The sequence below is a fragment of the Balaenoptera ricei genome, chromosome 16 (genome assembly GCF_028023285.1).
Source record: "Balaenoptera ricei isolate mBalRic1 chromosome 16, mBalRic1.hap2, whole genome shotgun sequence".
In the NCBI taxonomy this organism is placed as follows: Eukaryota; Metazoa; Chordata; class Mammalia; order Artiodactyla; family Balaenopteridae; genus Balaenoptera; species Balaenoptera ricei.
Window position 1 is genome coordinate 117884577 of NC_082654.1, and position 13058 is coordinate 117897634.

General features: G+C 38.3%; 1 protein-coding gene across 24 annotated transcripts in view; it reads right to left on the reverse strand.

Moving 5' to 3' along the window:
- Positions 1 to 13058, reverse strand: part of ANK3 (ankyrin 3) — a 687375-nt gene that overhangs the window by 55301 nt on the left and 619016 nt on the right. For all 24 annotated transcript variants that reach the window (XM_059900926.1, XM_059900918.1, XM_059900920.1 and 21 more), the window contains 3 exons: positions 5081 to 5292; positions 3300 to 3507; positions 2167 to 2263 (listed from right to left, as the gene is read on the reverse strand). In XM_059900926.1, coding sequence (XP_059756909.1) covers positions 2167 to 2263; positions 3300 to 3507; positions 5081 to 5292 — 517 coding nt within the window. The remainder of the gene's footprint in view (positions 1 to 2166; positions 2264 to 3299; positions 3508 to 5080; positions 5293 to 13058) is intronic.

Genomic DNA, 13058 nt, shown 5'->3' on the forward strand with positions numbered 1-13058 from the left:
CACCATTAAAACAATTAAGAGTATACAAAGGAACTAAACCAAAACATTAGCAAGCCAAAATCTGAGGGAGACACAAACAAAACAATATCAGAAGTAAAAAAACGAGGAGATTTCAAAGCCAAATCTTAAAAAAATTCACCATTAAAACAATTAAGAGTATACAAAGGAACTAAACCAAAACATTAGCAAGCCAAAATCTGAGGGAGACACAAACAAAACAATATCAGAAGTAAAAAAACGAGGAGATTTCAAAGCCAAATCTTAAAAAAATTCACCATTAAAACAATTAAGAGTATACAAAGGAACTAAACCAAAACATTAGCAAGCCAAAATCTGAGGGAGACACAAACAAAACAATATCAGAAGTAAAAAAACGAGGAGATTTCAAAGCCAAATCTTAAAAAAATTCACCATTAAAACAATTAAGAGTATACAAAGGAACTAAACCAAAACATTAGCAAGCCAAAATCTGAGGGAGACACAAACAAAACAATATCAGAAGTAAAAAAACGAGGAGATTTCAAAGCCAAATCTTAAAAAAATTCACCATTAAAACAATTAAGAGTATACAAAGGAACTAAACCAAAACATTAGCAAGCCAAAATCTGAGGGAGACACAAACAAAACAATATCAGAAGTAAAAAAACGAGGAGATTTCAAAGCCAAATCTTAAAAAAATTCACCATTAAAACAATTAAGAGTATACAAAGGAACTAAACCAAAACATTAGCAAGCCAAAATCTGAGGGAGACACAAACAAAACAATATCAGAAGTAAAAAAACGAGGAGATTTCAAAGCCAAATCTTAAAAAAATTCACCATTAAAACAATTAAGAGTATACAAAGGAACTAAACCAAAACATTAGCAAGCCAAAATCTGAGGGAGACACAAACAAAACAATATCAGAAGTAAAAAAACGAGGAGATTTCAAAGCCAAATCTTAAAAAAATTCACCATTAAAACAATTAAGAGTATACAAAGGAACTAAACCAAAACATTAGCAAGCCAAAATCTGAGGGAGACACAAACAAAACAATATCAGAAGTAAAAAAACGAGGAGATTTCAAAGCCAAATCTTAAAAAAATTCACCATTAAAACAATTAAGAGTATACAAAGGAACTAAACCAAAACATTAGCAAGCCAAAATCTGAGGGAGACACAAACAAAACAATATCAGAAGTAAAAAAACGAGGAGATTTCAAAGCCAAATCTTAAAAAAATTCACCATTAAAACAATTAAGAGTATACAAAGGAACTAAACCAAAACATTAGCAAGCCAAAATCTGAGGGAGACACAAACAAAACAATATCAGAAGTAAAAAAACGAGGAGATTTCAAAGCCAAATCTTAAAAAAATTCACCATTAAAACAATTAAGAGTATACAAAGGAACTAAACCAAAACATTAGCAAGCCAAAATCTGAGGGAGACACAAACAAAACAATATCAGAAGTAAAAAAACGAGGAGATTTCAAAGCCAAATCTTAAAAAAATTCACCATTAAAACAATTAAGAGTATATAAAGGAACTAAACCAAAACATTAGCAAGCCAAAATCTGAGGGAGACACAAACAAAACAATATCAGAAGTAAAAAAACGAGGAGATTTCAAAGCCAAATCTTAAAAAAATTCACCATTAAAACAATTAAGAGTATACAAAGGAACTAAACCAAAACATTAACTTGTTCATTTGAACAAACAGCAAAGATAGTTACTCTGTTTATCAAATACAGAAACCCTATATTTATTATTTGTTATGCTTTTGCTAAGAAAATGCTAAGGATTTTTCTCCTCTATTTTCTTTTCCATAAAATTCTTTTTCCCCTCTTACACATACCCATGATAAGCCTTCCTTTCTACTCCTGCTTCAGAGTTTATTACTTCACCATTGGAAGGAACAAGAATTTTATGGGGGAAAGTGGGAGAGAAAGGAAGATCCTATCCGTTTTTATGAATTGCTAAGAAGCAAGTTTACCACCTTATGGCTCCCTGTGAGAACCGGATAAAATGACATCCAAGTGAATTTAAAATTTCTGAGTTAGGCCCAACTTCACCATCAGCATTTTACAGAACAATCATACTGGTATTGAGCACAACAATTTTTACTTTCCAAAAGGTAATAAAAATAATTCCTAGTACTTTTTGGAATCCTTTTGTTTGCATACCTGGCTGAAACGTTGGTTGTAAAAGAGACACAATCCTTTATAAACGTCAAAGGAGTAGTTCCTGTGATGTCTTCCCACTGAGCAGGCGATGTGCCCCCTGAGAGAACAACACCAGATATGTGACTTTATTACGGGAGATGCTCCTTGTGAAATTTTTAACGTCATCCTGTTCTTTCTGTATAGCCAGTAACTCGCAAAACTTCAGCGCTTTCATTAATGACACGTATGAAAGATAGTTCTCCTCTCTACTCTCCTTTCAATACTTTTACCAGCTTATAGTGACCTTGTAAGATAATATTAGGTTAGGAAAAAAATTACTTTTCTGTTTGTCTGGATACTTGGGGCACACAAGTTTAAGCCATTCATTTTAAGCCACAATTTACATGTGCAAAGATTTGTTGTTTCAGATAGTATAATTCTTTTATTTTTTAAAAAAGTCAACAACTATCAGGAAAGTTAAGATGAAGGTCATTTTATACTTCCTGAATCATTTAATTTTCCAGGCTAAAAGGGGAACCAGCCATTAAAATTACTCTTCAGAAAAAAACAAACAAACAGGAAAACCTCTTTAAGTTATAAACTCATGTTAGGTTAATCAAATGATGAATGAGCTCTGGATTCCGGGTGCTTATCACAAAATGTGTTCACCTAAGTCCTGCATATTTAGTCTATTGGATTACACTTGTGAATAGAGTAGGTGAGAAGAATCATACACTCACTTGGCTCTTCCCTACTCCTGGCGCTCTGTGGGAGCCTCTGTTTCCCCCAAAGTCCATCCAATTTCCTATAGCCTAAAGGGTGTTGCTAGGTCTGTTACCTCAGTCACCGAGAGATTACCTAGATGCTCCAGTAGATTCAATAATACCTCAGTCACCTTAAAAAAGCACTACTATTAACACTAAACTTAATAGCAGGAAAAATGATACCACTGAAAAATGTCATGCTATCAGCATCTTAAAGAAATAATTACAGAGATAATAGAGATGAGGTGATGGACAAGTAAAACGTTTTATTCTTTTTTTTTTTCTACTCTTATAATGTTGGCAGGGATGTTCAGAGGTTTTCCATCTTTGTACAGAATCATTGCGAATGCTATAGCATTAATAGCAAAAACAGCAACAACTTAACCAAACCTGTAATGCTACAGAGAAGGCGCAGATTGGGTGTGGTGTCTCCCTTGTACCCGTTGGAGACACCTTCTCCGGAGGCCGGGGGCACTGGAATGGTCATTGTGATAGGCTTATGGAATTTCCTTCTTCTTGGTTCCACAGTGACAATTGGGCTAAATGTTGCTTTGTTTCCAAGGATCTTTTTCACAGTTTCATCTGGAACAGGCTGGGCCTAGAGACGAGAGAAAGGACCTTAAATGAAAGTGGACATTTTCCTCTTATCAGAAAGTTGACTTTTTAACTGAGGAGAAAAAAACCAAAACCAACAACCAAAAAAATGTCTTTCTTCTGCTTTTAACATTCTCGTGTATGCCTTCTGATGGCCACATGTATGGGTTTCTGGTAGTTATATATGTAAGAGCCACATTGCTATTTGGTACGCATATGACCACCATTACGACATAATTGCCAAAATGTTTTCCAAAATGCTGGTTGCGGTACCAGTTTCTACTCTCACCAGCAGGTGTGAGTGTCCTAGTTGTTCTACATATTTGCCAACACTTGGTATTGTCAGTCTTTTTTTATGTTAGATATTTTATTGAGTCAAGTTTAACATTTCAATATGTTTATCGGCATTTGGAAATGGAAGAGAACATAACTTTCCAGAAATTTTGTTATTTTAAAGAAATCTTATTAAAAATTTTATGGGGCAAAAAAAAGTCTTTCTTTTTCATCCCTTCTCACTATTTCAGGAAGGCATAAACCAAAAACAAAAACAACCTAACACTGTAGCAGGACCTACAGCTAGAGTATGTTCCCAGTAGAACACAGACGGCATGGGCTTGCATGAAAGAGACAGGGAGTCAGGTCTCATGGCAGAGAAACCTCTCAGTCTAATCCAAGGGACAACAAATATTGAGTCCAGTATATTTTAAATCTATGCGGGGCGTTCAGTAAAATATTACAAAGGCAACTTGTACCCTCAATTTTTATTGAGGTTTCTAGAGTTAAGTAACAAAAAGGCGTACAAGATTTCAAAGGATATCAATTCTAGTCTAACAATTCTTTTCATTTCTTTGCAATTTGGTAGAATATTCAATGTGGGAGACAGTTGAAGGGAACTTCATACTACTGAAATGTAAGGTGGTATCTTTAGCTCCAAATGTTTATTGAACTTTCAGTTAAACTATTAATTACTATATTAAGTAACAACACAAATTAAGTTATTTCAGGTTATTTTCCTTATTCAATAAGAAAAAAAAGTACTGGTTAAGTTCTAACAGAAATGAATACATGGAAGAAAGACCATTCTTGCCAAGATTTCCAGCCAGCTTTCCAAACCAAAACAAGTTCCAACTGGTTTGGTTAAAACCCAGCATTTATGATTTACTTGAACTAAAATCTGAAAGCTTGCAAGTTTCACTATTATAGATTTTTATGATGTGGCATATTATAAACCAAATCAAATATAATTTGTTTCTTTAATGGTTTATGTGCTGTCTGGTGCTTTGTTGCTCCACATACTGAGACCAATAACCTATGGTTAAAAAAATGATCTTTCATCAGAAACCAAGTGATACATCTAAACAGAAAAACCCTATAACATGTACCTTTTTTTATGAGCCAGTATGCTAACTTTATACGTAATACTTTTTATTTAAAACAGGTTAATGATTCCCAAAATGGCCCAAATGCTTCGATTAGCAATATATCATAAGGCTGAGTCATGACAACAGTTTTCAGAGCAGGACATGCTCACATGCTCTCTCCGTGTACCAAGGAGAACAACTTCTTGTGAACATTACCTGGAGGCCCACTCGAATTCTTTTGGTTAAAGCACCCTCTGGGAAAGAAGCCTGGACGAGGGGCACAGTGGTGCTGCTCAGAATTCCACCTTCAGGACCAATCTGATTGCTTTCCTGCTTGATCCGTGAAACCACTGCGAAATACTGGGGGAAATCCTTAGTGATAATCCTGCAGATACGCTTTTTCCCTAACTCTTCTGGGCTATCAAGTTCTGAAAAGAAAAATGAATGAAAAAGCCATGAGAATAAGCCTATCTACCCAATACCTTGAGACAAACTGATGTGTAATTTTGATAGTTAAAATTATGTAGATTCAGTAGTATAAACAGTTTTATGATAAAGAGAAAACTGCAGTGACCTTAAAATAATACCAAGCTTTGCAAAAATATTATAAAGCTATTCATGCACAGTATTTGTAGAAAAATATTTCTACTGAAGAGGAATAAACATTTTCAAAAACTGGCATTTTACCACATTTGGACAAATTTCTACTCTTCAAGAAGGGATACCTTAATTCTGTGCTTATTTACAATAACCTGCCCTCAAGATGCCCAAAGTAAGAATGAGTCAGAAAAAAGTAAGGCCTCATAAGAAAGTAAGGAAAAAAAAAAAAAAAAGAAAGTAAGCACTTCAGTATGTGTGAAAGGCTCTAGCACTTTATTTGAAAACCTCTTTAAAATATTTTAAAATTACCCAAATGATTTGTATCATCATCACCAATTTCTGTTTGCTCATCAATGGCCCTCATACATCAAGCTCAACCTATTTACAAGTGGACACATCTTCTTCCCTTCTGTCCACCTGCAAACCTACTTCTTGCCTTGTAGTCCTAACTCTGGTAGATTTATTTTACACTTTGCCCAGTCCTCCAGTCTAATAGCTTTGACTGACTGACTTTATGCTTCGCATCCAAAGGTCAAAGTCCAGTTGATTCTATCTTGGAAATGGCTTGCTCTCTTGCCACCCCCTTGTTCAGACCCCGTTTCGACTTGCGTAGATTACCGACAGCACCCCTTAACCATCTCCCTGTCACTCGCCTCCCCTTGCTCCAGTCTACCTCCCGTGGTGCAGCCAGATGGGTTTCTTTCAAAAGCCCAGCTTTATGCAGAATTCTGGTAGGTTTAATTGAAATAAACCATTTAAAAAAATCATATGCAATAATATTTGAGAGTAACCAAGAGTATTTTGGAAAAGTAGATTTGTGAGGGGGAATTTATAAGATTTGAAAACTTAACCTAGAAGTAACACAATAAAAGATATACAGAGACATATAAGAATATAAGAAATAGATAATAATAGACAAATAGGTCAGGGGGACAAAAACAGAGAATCAAGAAATAGATTCAACTTTATCAGGACTTCTCTGGTGGCGCAGTGGTTAAGAATGCGCCTGCCAATGCTGGGGACATGGGTTCGATCCCTGGTCCGGGAAGATCCCACATGCAGCAAAGCAACTAAGCCCGTGCGTCACAACTACTGAGCCTGCGCTCTAGAACTCACGCACCACAACTACTGAAGCCCGTGCGCCTAGAGCCCTTGCTCCGCAACGAGAAGCACGTGCACTGCAACGAAGAGTAGCCCCTGCTCACCGCAACTAGAGAAACGCCCGCGCACAGCAACGAAGACCCAACGTGGCCAAAAATAAATAAATTTTAAAAAAGAGATTCAACTTTATATATGTGTATACATAAACACATATATATATAGTATATGTGTAAGTCATATATATCTACTTTTATGTATGTATTATGTATTTAGTATATTTAAATCGAAGTCATATTTAAACTTCAGTGGGGGAAAGATGGTTTATTTAAAAGAGTGTTGACATAATCAAACATCTATGTGGAAGAACAAAGCTAAATCACTATATATCTTATCATATATTAATAAAAATTCCAGCTGGACAAGAGACTTAACTACTTAAAAAATTAAAATATTATCAAAAAAAATCAAGAGAATACCTTTCAGCCTTCAATAGGAGAAACTTTCCTACTCAAAACTGGATACCCAGAGGCCTAAAAGTCAGTTCTGACTATATAAAAATGTAAAGCTTTCTATGACAAGAATAATAAACTTGAATGACAAAAGGTAGACTGGGAAAGGTAATAGCCACACATGACAAATTAAGAACTAATATGCTCAATATCAATGGCGGCTACAAGTTGATAAGAAGATGACAGAGAAGCCAATGGAAACTAGCAAAATGTTATAAACAGGCGATTCACAGAAAACGGCCAATAAACTTTATATTAAAATATTCAAACTCGGTAATTTACGTGGAAATACCAATTCAAACAAGATACAATCTCCTGCTACACCCACCTCCTGGTAAGATTAAAGACCAATATCTTGTCGAGAGAAAACTGGGGGAAAACAGATGCTTTCAGTCATTGCTGGTGGGTGTGAATGGCAATAATCTTTTGACAGTGTAACTGGGCATCTTCTATTCAAAATGAAAACGCATCTACCCTTGGACCCAGCAATCCCATTCTCTGACGTCTTTCTTACAAAAGCACAGGCAAAGCGGCATTGCTTGTAATGACTAAAGCTTGAAAGAGCCTGCATGCCCATCAGTAAGGGCTTGGTTAGATAAGTCACGGTTCATCCACACTCTCAGCACTCCTGCAGCGAGTGAAGAGGAGGATTCAGATTCGTCCATTTACCAAATATTTACTGAGGACCCACTATGTGCAGGCCCTGGTCTAGTCACCAGGGGTACAGCAGAGAGCAAACTAAAGTCACCGCTCACAGGGAGATTACATTCTAATGGGGGGAAGGGGGGAAGGGCACACACCACTGAGCACATAGGAAGAAAAAAATAAATCAAGGGGAGGAAATAGAATGTGACTGGGGGTGGGGGTGGGGAGGATCAGGAAACACCTCTCTGAGGAGGTGACAGGAGAGGTGAGCTCGGAGGGAGGGAGGGAGCCTGGCAGGTAGTGATTGACATGTATAGAGTCAGGAAGGAAGCAGGAGGCAGAGCAACGTGCATAGTATGATCCTTTTTAGAGGAAAAGTGTAATCTGTATGTTTGTATATAGATATTTTTTAATTTATTTATTTTATTTATTTTAGGCTGCGTTGGGTCTTCGTTGCTGCACACAGGCTTTCTCTAGTTGCGGGGAACAGGGGCTACTCTTTGTTGTGGTGTGCGGGCTTCTCATCCTTTTTAGAGGAAAGGTGTAATCTGTATGTTTGTATATATATATTTTTAAATTTATTTATTTTATGTATTTTAGGCTGTGTTGGGTCTTCGTTGCTGCGCACGGGCTTTCTCTAGTTGCAGCGAGCGGGGGCTACTCTTTGTTGCGGTGCGAGGGCTTCTCATTGCGGTGGCTTCTCTTGTTGCGGAGCACAGGCTCTAGGCACGCAGGCTTCAGTAGTTGTGGCACGCGGGCTCAGTAGTTGTGGCACGCAGGCTCTAGAGCGCAGGCTCAGTAGTTGTGGCACACGGGCTTAGTTGCTCCGCGGCATGTGGGATCTTCCCGGACCAGGGCTCAAACCCGTGTCCCCAGCATTGGCAGGCGGATTCTTAACCACTGCACCACCAAGGAAGTCCCTGTTTGTATGTTTTTATAAGAGAAATTTGCAGACAAAACCTTCTAGGCTATTAACACTGGGAAATGGAGTTGGAGGTGAGAATAGGGTGGGAAATAAGATAGCATTACCTTTGGGTTTACGTAGCTGGGGTGGTTTTAGTTGCTACAAAACAAAGGGGAGGTTTCCACACTTCAAGGAGGGGTGTTGGTTTTGCTTTTGTTGTCTGCTACTCACAGAAGCCTCTTTTCATTCCTCTGATACCTACAGCACATGCCTACCGTCCCTCCACTATGAACACGTTTGCCGCCTCTGTTAGACACAGGGCTGAGATAGTGGCGTATTCCACACAAAAATGTGCAGAATGGCAAAATGGATGGTTAGGTAATTGGATCAGAGACATCTTCTCATTTTACAGATTAACCACCACCAAATTAATTGTCAACTAGGAGAGAAATAGGGTTCACCCCAGATCAAAAATGGAACTGGAATCTTGGTCCTTTTTGTTTTCTAACCATCTCCTTCCCCCCTGCTCTGTCAAAACCTAAATACTGAGTCTCTAGTGAAGGAAACAAAAACAAAGGTAAAGAATTTAAAAAAAAAAAAAAAAAAAAGCTAGTATAGAAAAACAGGAAGAAATCAAAGTTTGCTCAGGAAAATATTCTGGGGAAGTTTTCACCTGTTCAGGAATTGATAGAGAATAAAAGTTTTCCATACAGAGCAGATATATTTCCTTTCCCATGATTTGGCTTATTTTAAGTCTGAATTCCTGGAGTTCATAACTCATGCTGCAACTGAAAAAGTTCTGATAATTTGTTTAAATTGCTGTGCAACTCATCACCATCAGCTGAGTAGATACTTTTTTAAATTTCAGCTGTAAACCTGTGATTATGTGATTATGCAAGCATAGTGCAAGCAGTTTACGTGGACTCTGCCATGAAATTACACCCTTCAAACAAGACAGATTTCCTAACTCTGCATGTAACAAGCATGTATCCTGTGAGTATTAAGTTTACTCAAGATTATTCTTGGGGCTTCCCTGGTGGCGCAGTGGTTGAGAATCTGCCTGCCTATGCAGGAGACACGGGTTCGAGCCCTGGTCTGGGAAGATCCCACATGCCGCGGAGCAACTGGGCCCGTGAGCCACAACTACTGAGCCTGCGCGTCTGGAGCCTCTGCTCCGCAACAAGAGAGGCCGCGATAGTGAGAGGCCCGTGCACCGCGATGAAGAGTGGCCCCCACTTGCCACAACTAGAGAAAGCCCTCGCACAGAAGCAAAGACCCAACACAGCCAAAAATACATAAATAAATTAATTAATTAAAAAAAAATGTACTTAAAAAAAAAATTTAAAAAAAAAAGATTATTCTGGACCTCCCGGTGGGAGTGAGGCATCTTTCGGAGGAATTGTGATAATGTGCACTTCTCAGCTGCTTGTGTGTGTGTTTGGGTGTGTGCACATACATTTGTGAGGAGTTAAGGTAGAGACAGATGTATCACCCCCGGAAACTAATAGCAGTGGATTGGGAAGAACTACACTTGGCGTAGTAGAGGTCGCCTGGCCACACTTATGCCGTCTTACCTTGGATGAAGCATTAAGGCCACCCCAAATAGAAGGTGAGGGGGTACCCCTCAGATGCAGCAGATGAGTGGTAAATGCAGAAGCTCAGATTTCTAAGTCCACACTGAATTTCTCAGATCTTTCAGGATTTGCCAGTGACTCAGGGACCCTCTGTGTTGTACTCGCTCTGTTTTGAAGCTTTTAGCAATTCCTCTGTCACCATTAAAACTTGCATAATGATTGACCTTCAATGTGTATTTTAACGGGTACTTTAAAGATAAGGCTTAACCTAATGGAATAACTAATGTGTGGATATTAGGCATTGGCGTCTCCATGCCCCATTTTTTAGGTAGAATCATACACCTTCTAGAATTACTCATATTCCCAGGCCTCTGCATGATGAAATGGAGAAAAGATATCTTCCCTTAACCAGATTACATTCTGTATATATGTATACTTAAAATATTTTTAACTTTTTTCCTCTGAGAATAAAAGTTAATAGAAATGTAAAAATACTAATATTAAATATTGGTTTATAATCTTTTCAAGAGCTACAGTTGAAGGCTGGGCCATTACACTCTAGGATATCTGCATAAATAAGAAAGTAAATGATGTAGGTAAGTAGGTAAATGTGAGGAGGCAAGAGGAGGAGGTGAAAACCAGTAAAGTCACTACAGAATGCTTATGACCTGGACATCTATCACAAGATTTTATTGGCTATCAATAGGACAGAGGTTAAATAAATTATGATATATTCATACTATGGTATACTGTGCTATATTGCTATTTGTAAACTAAAAAGGTATATCAAAAAAAGTCAGATTTCAGGCTTCGCTGGTGGCGCAGTCGTTGAGAATCTGCCTGCCAATGCAGGGGACATGGGTTCGAGCCCTGGTCTGGGAAGATCCCACATGCCGCGAAGCAACTAGGCCCGTGAGCCACAACTACTGAGCCTGCGCGTCTGGAGCCTGTGCTCCGCAGCAAGAGAGGCCGCGATAGTGAGAGGCCCGCGCACCGCGATGAAGAGTGGCCCCCGCTTGCCGCAACTGGAGAAAGCCCTCGCACAGAAACGAAGACCCAACACAGCCATAAATATAAATAAATAAATAAATAAATAAATAAATAAATAAATAAATAAATAAATAAAAAGTTCCTTTAAAAAAAAAAAAAAAGTCAGATTTCCAGGCAAATAGGAATGAAGTTTGATCATGTAAAAATGAACAATGCCACTGTTCTGTCCAGGACTGAATTTAATCGGAGTTTAAAATGGTCTATTACTTAGACCAGAGAAGCAGGAATATATTACCAAGAATCTGTGCTTTGTTCCCACCCTTTACATACAGAGATAAACTCAACAAAATAATGTGCACCACAAACATGGTGCCTGGATCATATTCCTACCCACAGAGAACCTAGCTCCTAGAGGAGTGTGCCCCAGACTGGCCAGGTCAGAAGCAACACCAGCGCTACCTATTAAAAGCAGAGATTCCTAGGCTTCTCTCATGGAGATTCTGAGTTGGTAGGCCAGGGGTGGAACCTGAAATTTCCATACTCAACTCAGGTACTTTATGACTTGACACATTTGAGAAGCGAGGTCTTAGTAGACTCTCACCCTGTATCTGTCCTTAAAAATCCAGAACCCAAATTATTAAAAATACGACAACAGGATCCCATGAAAAACAACTCAAGGATGTTTCAATATGAGAAGACGAGCTTATGGGGCAACAATAAATATCTACTAGTTTAAAATAGTTTTATTTTTAAAAGGATATACTAAACCACTCCATACCTATAGAATTAAAGGAGGCAAGGACATAAAAAAATATTAAGAGCTTTTTACCTTTCAGGGTGATTCATAATGCTCAGACTATGAAAGAACCCTGGATCCCTCTCTCTTTCTCTCTTTTTGTTACTAGTAAAGTTTCCTCTCTCTCTCTCTGTCTCTCTCACACACACACACACACAAACACACACACACACAAACACACACACACACACACACCCCACAGGGAAAAGAGAGAGATGAGTTCTGAAATAGGTTTGGCCAGGAAGAAGGTTAAAATTTATACTTACTGCATGTCTACTTTGTGGAGGGTCAATTACTATTTTGCCCACATAGCATTTTGGTAAAGTAAGTGTCTGAGATTCAGAGAGGTTAAGTGACTTACCCAAACTGACTTAGCTGGTCTGCTTTAGAGCTGAGATTAGAACCTAAGACCAGGTTGGGGGAACAGATGAAATCACACAGACATGGAGTCCAACCACCATTTAACACAGTGTCTTTGCAGACTAGCTGGCACGTGAGTGGTGGTTGATAAATGGATGAGTAATGGATAGATGTGCAAACACCCTGGTCCAAAAGGTGACATGACTTCTTGCTGGCCCACTCCAGGAGCAGAAAGCTCTCAAGATAGTGGCACTTTCTGCTGTAAGAAATGGTAGCTGCTGTTCTGCAGCATTCTTGCCTCGCTGATGAATGATAAATTTCTTAAGTACCTTGTAACTCCTTTAGTTTATTTGTAAAAGTTGGGACAGCACTCTCTGTAACAGATTTTGCAACAGAGCAAGAAGGATCATAAAATGCTTTGCAAATATGAATGGGTGTGAAGGTCATAATACAATGAATCATAAATAACAGGATTGAAATCATGTTCCCACAAAATGAGTTTTTCTTAAAAGCATTCAAATGATCACACTGATTAGTTCTGCCTCACTCTTACATGCACAAAATGTCTTGATAACTTGGTCCAATGGGGCCACGACTCTCTTTCCTGTATGGAATTTGTTTTCTGAAGGCTGTTTGTGATCTGGTCAGGTTTGAGTGTGAACAGTCTATAGAAAGAATACAACCTGGAGTTTTCACAAAGGATGATTTCTTTATC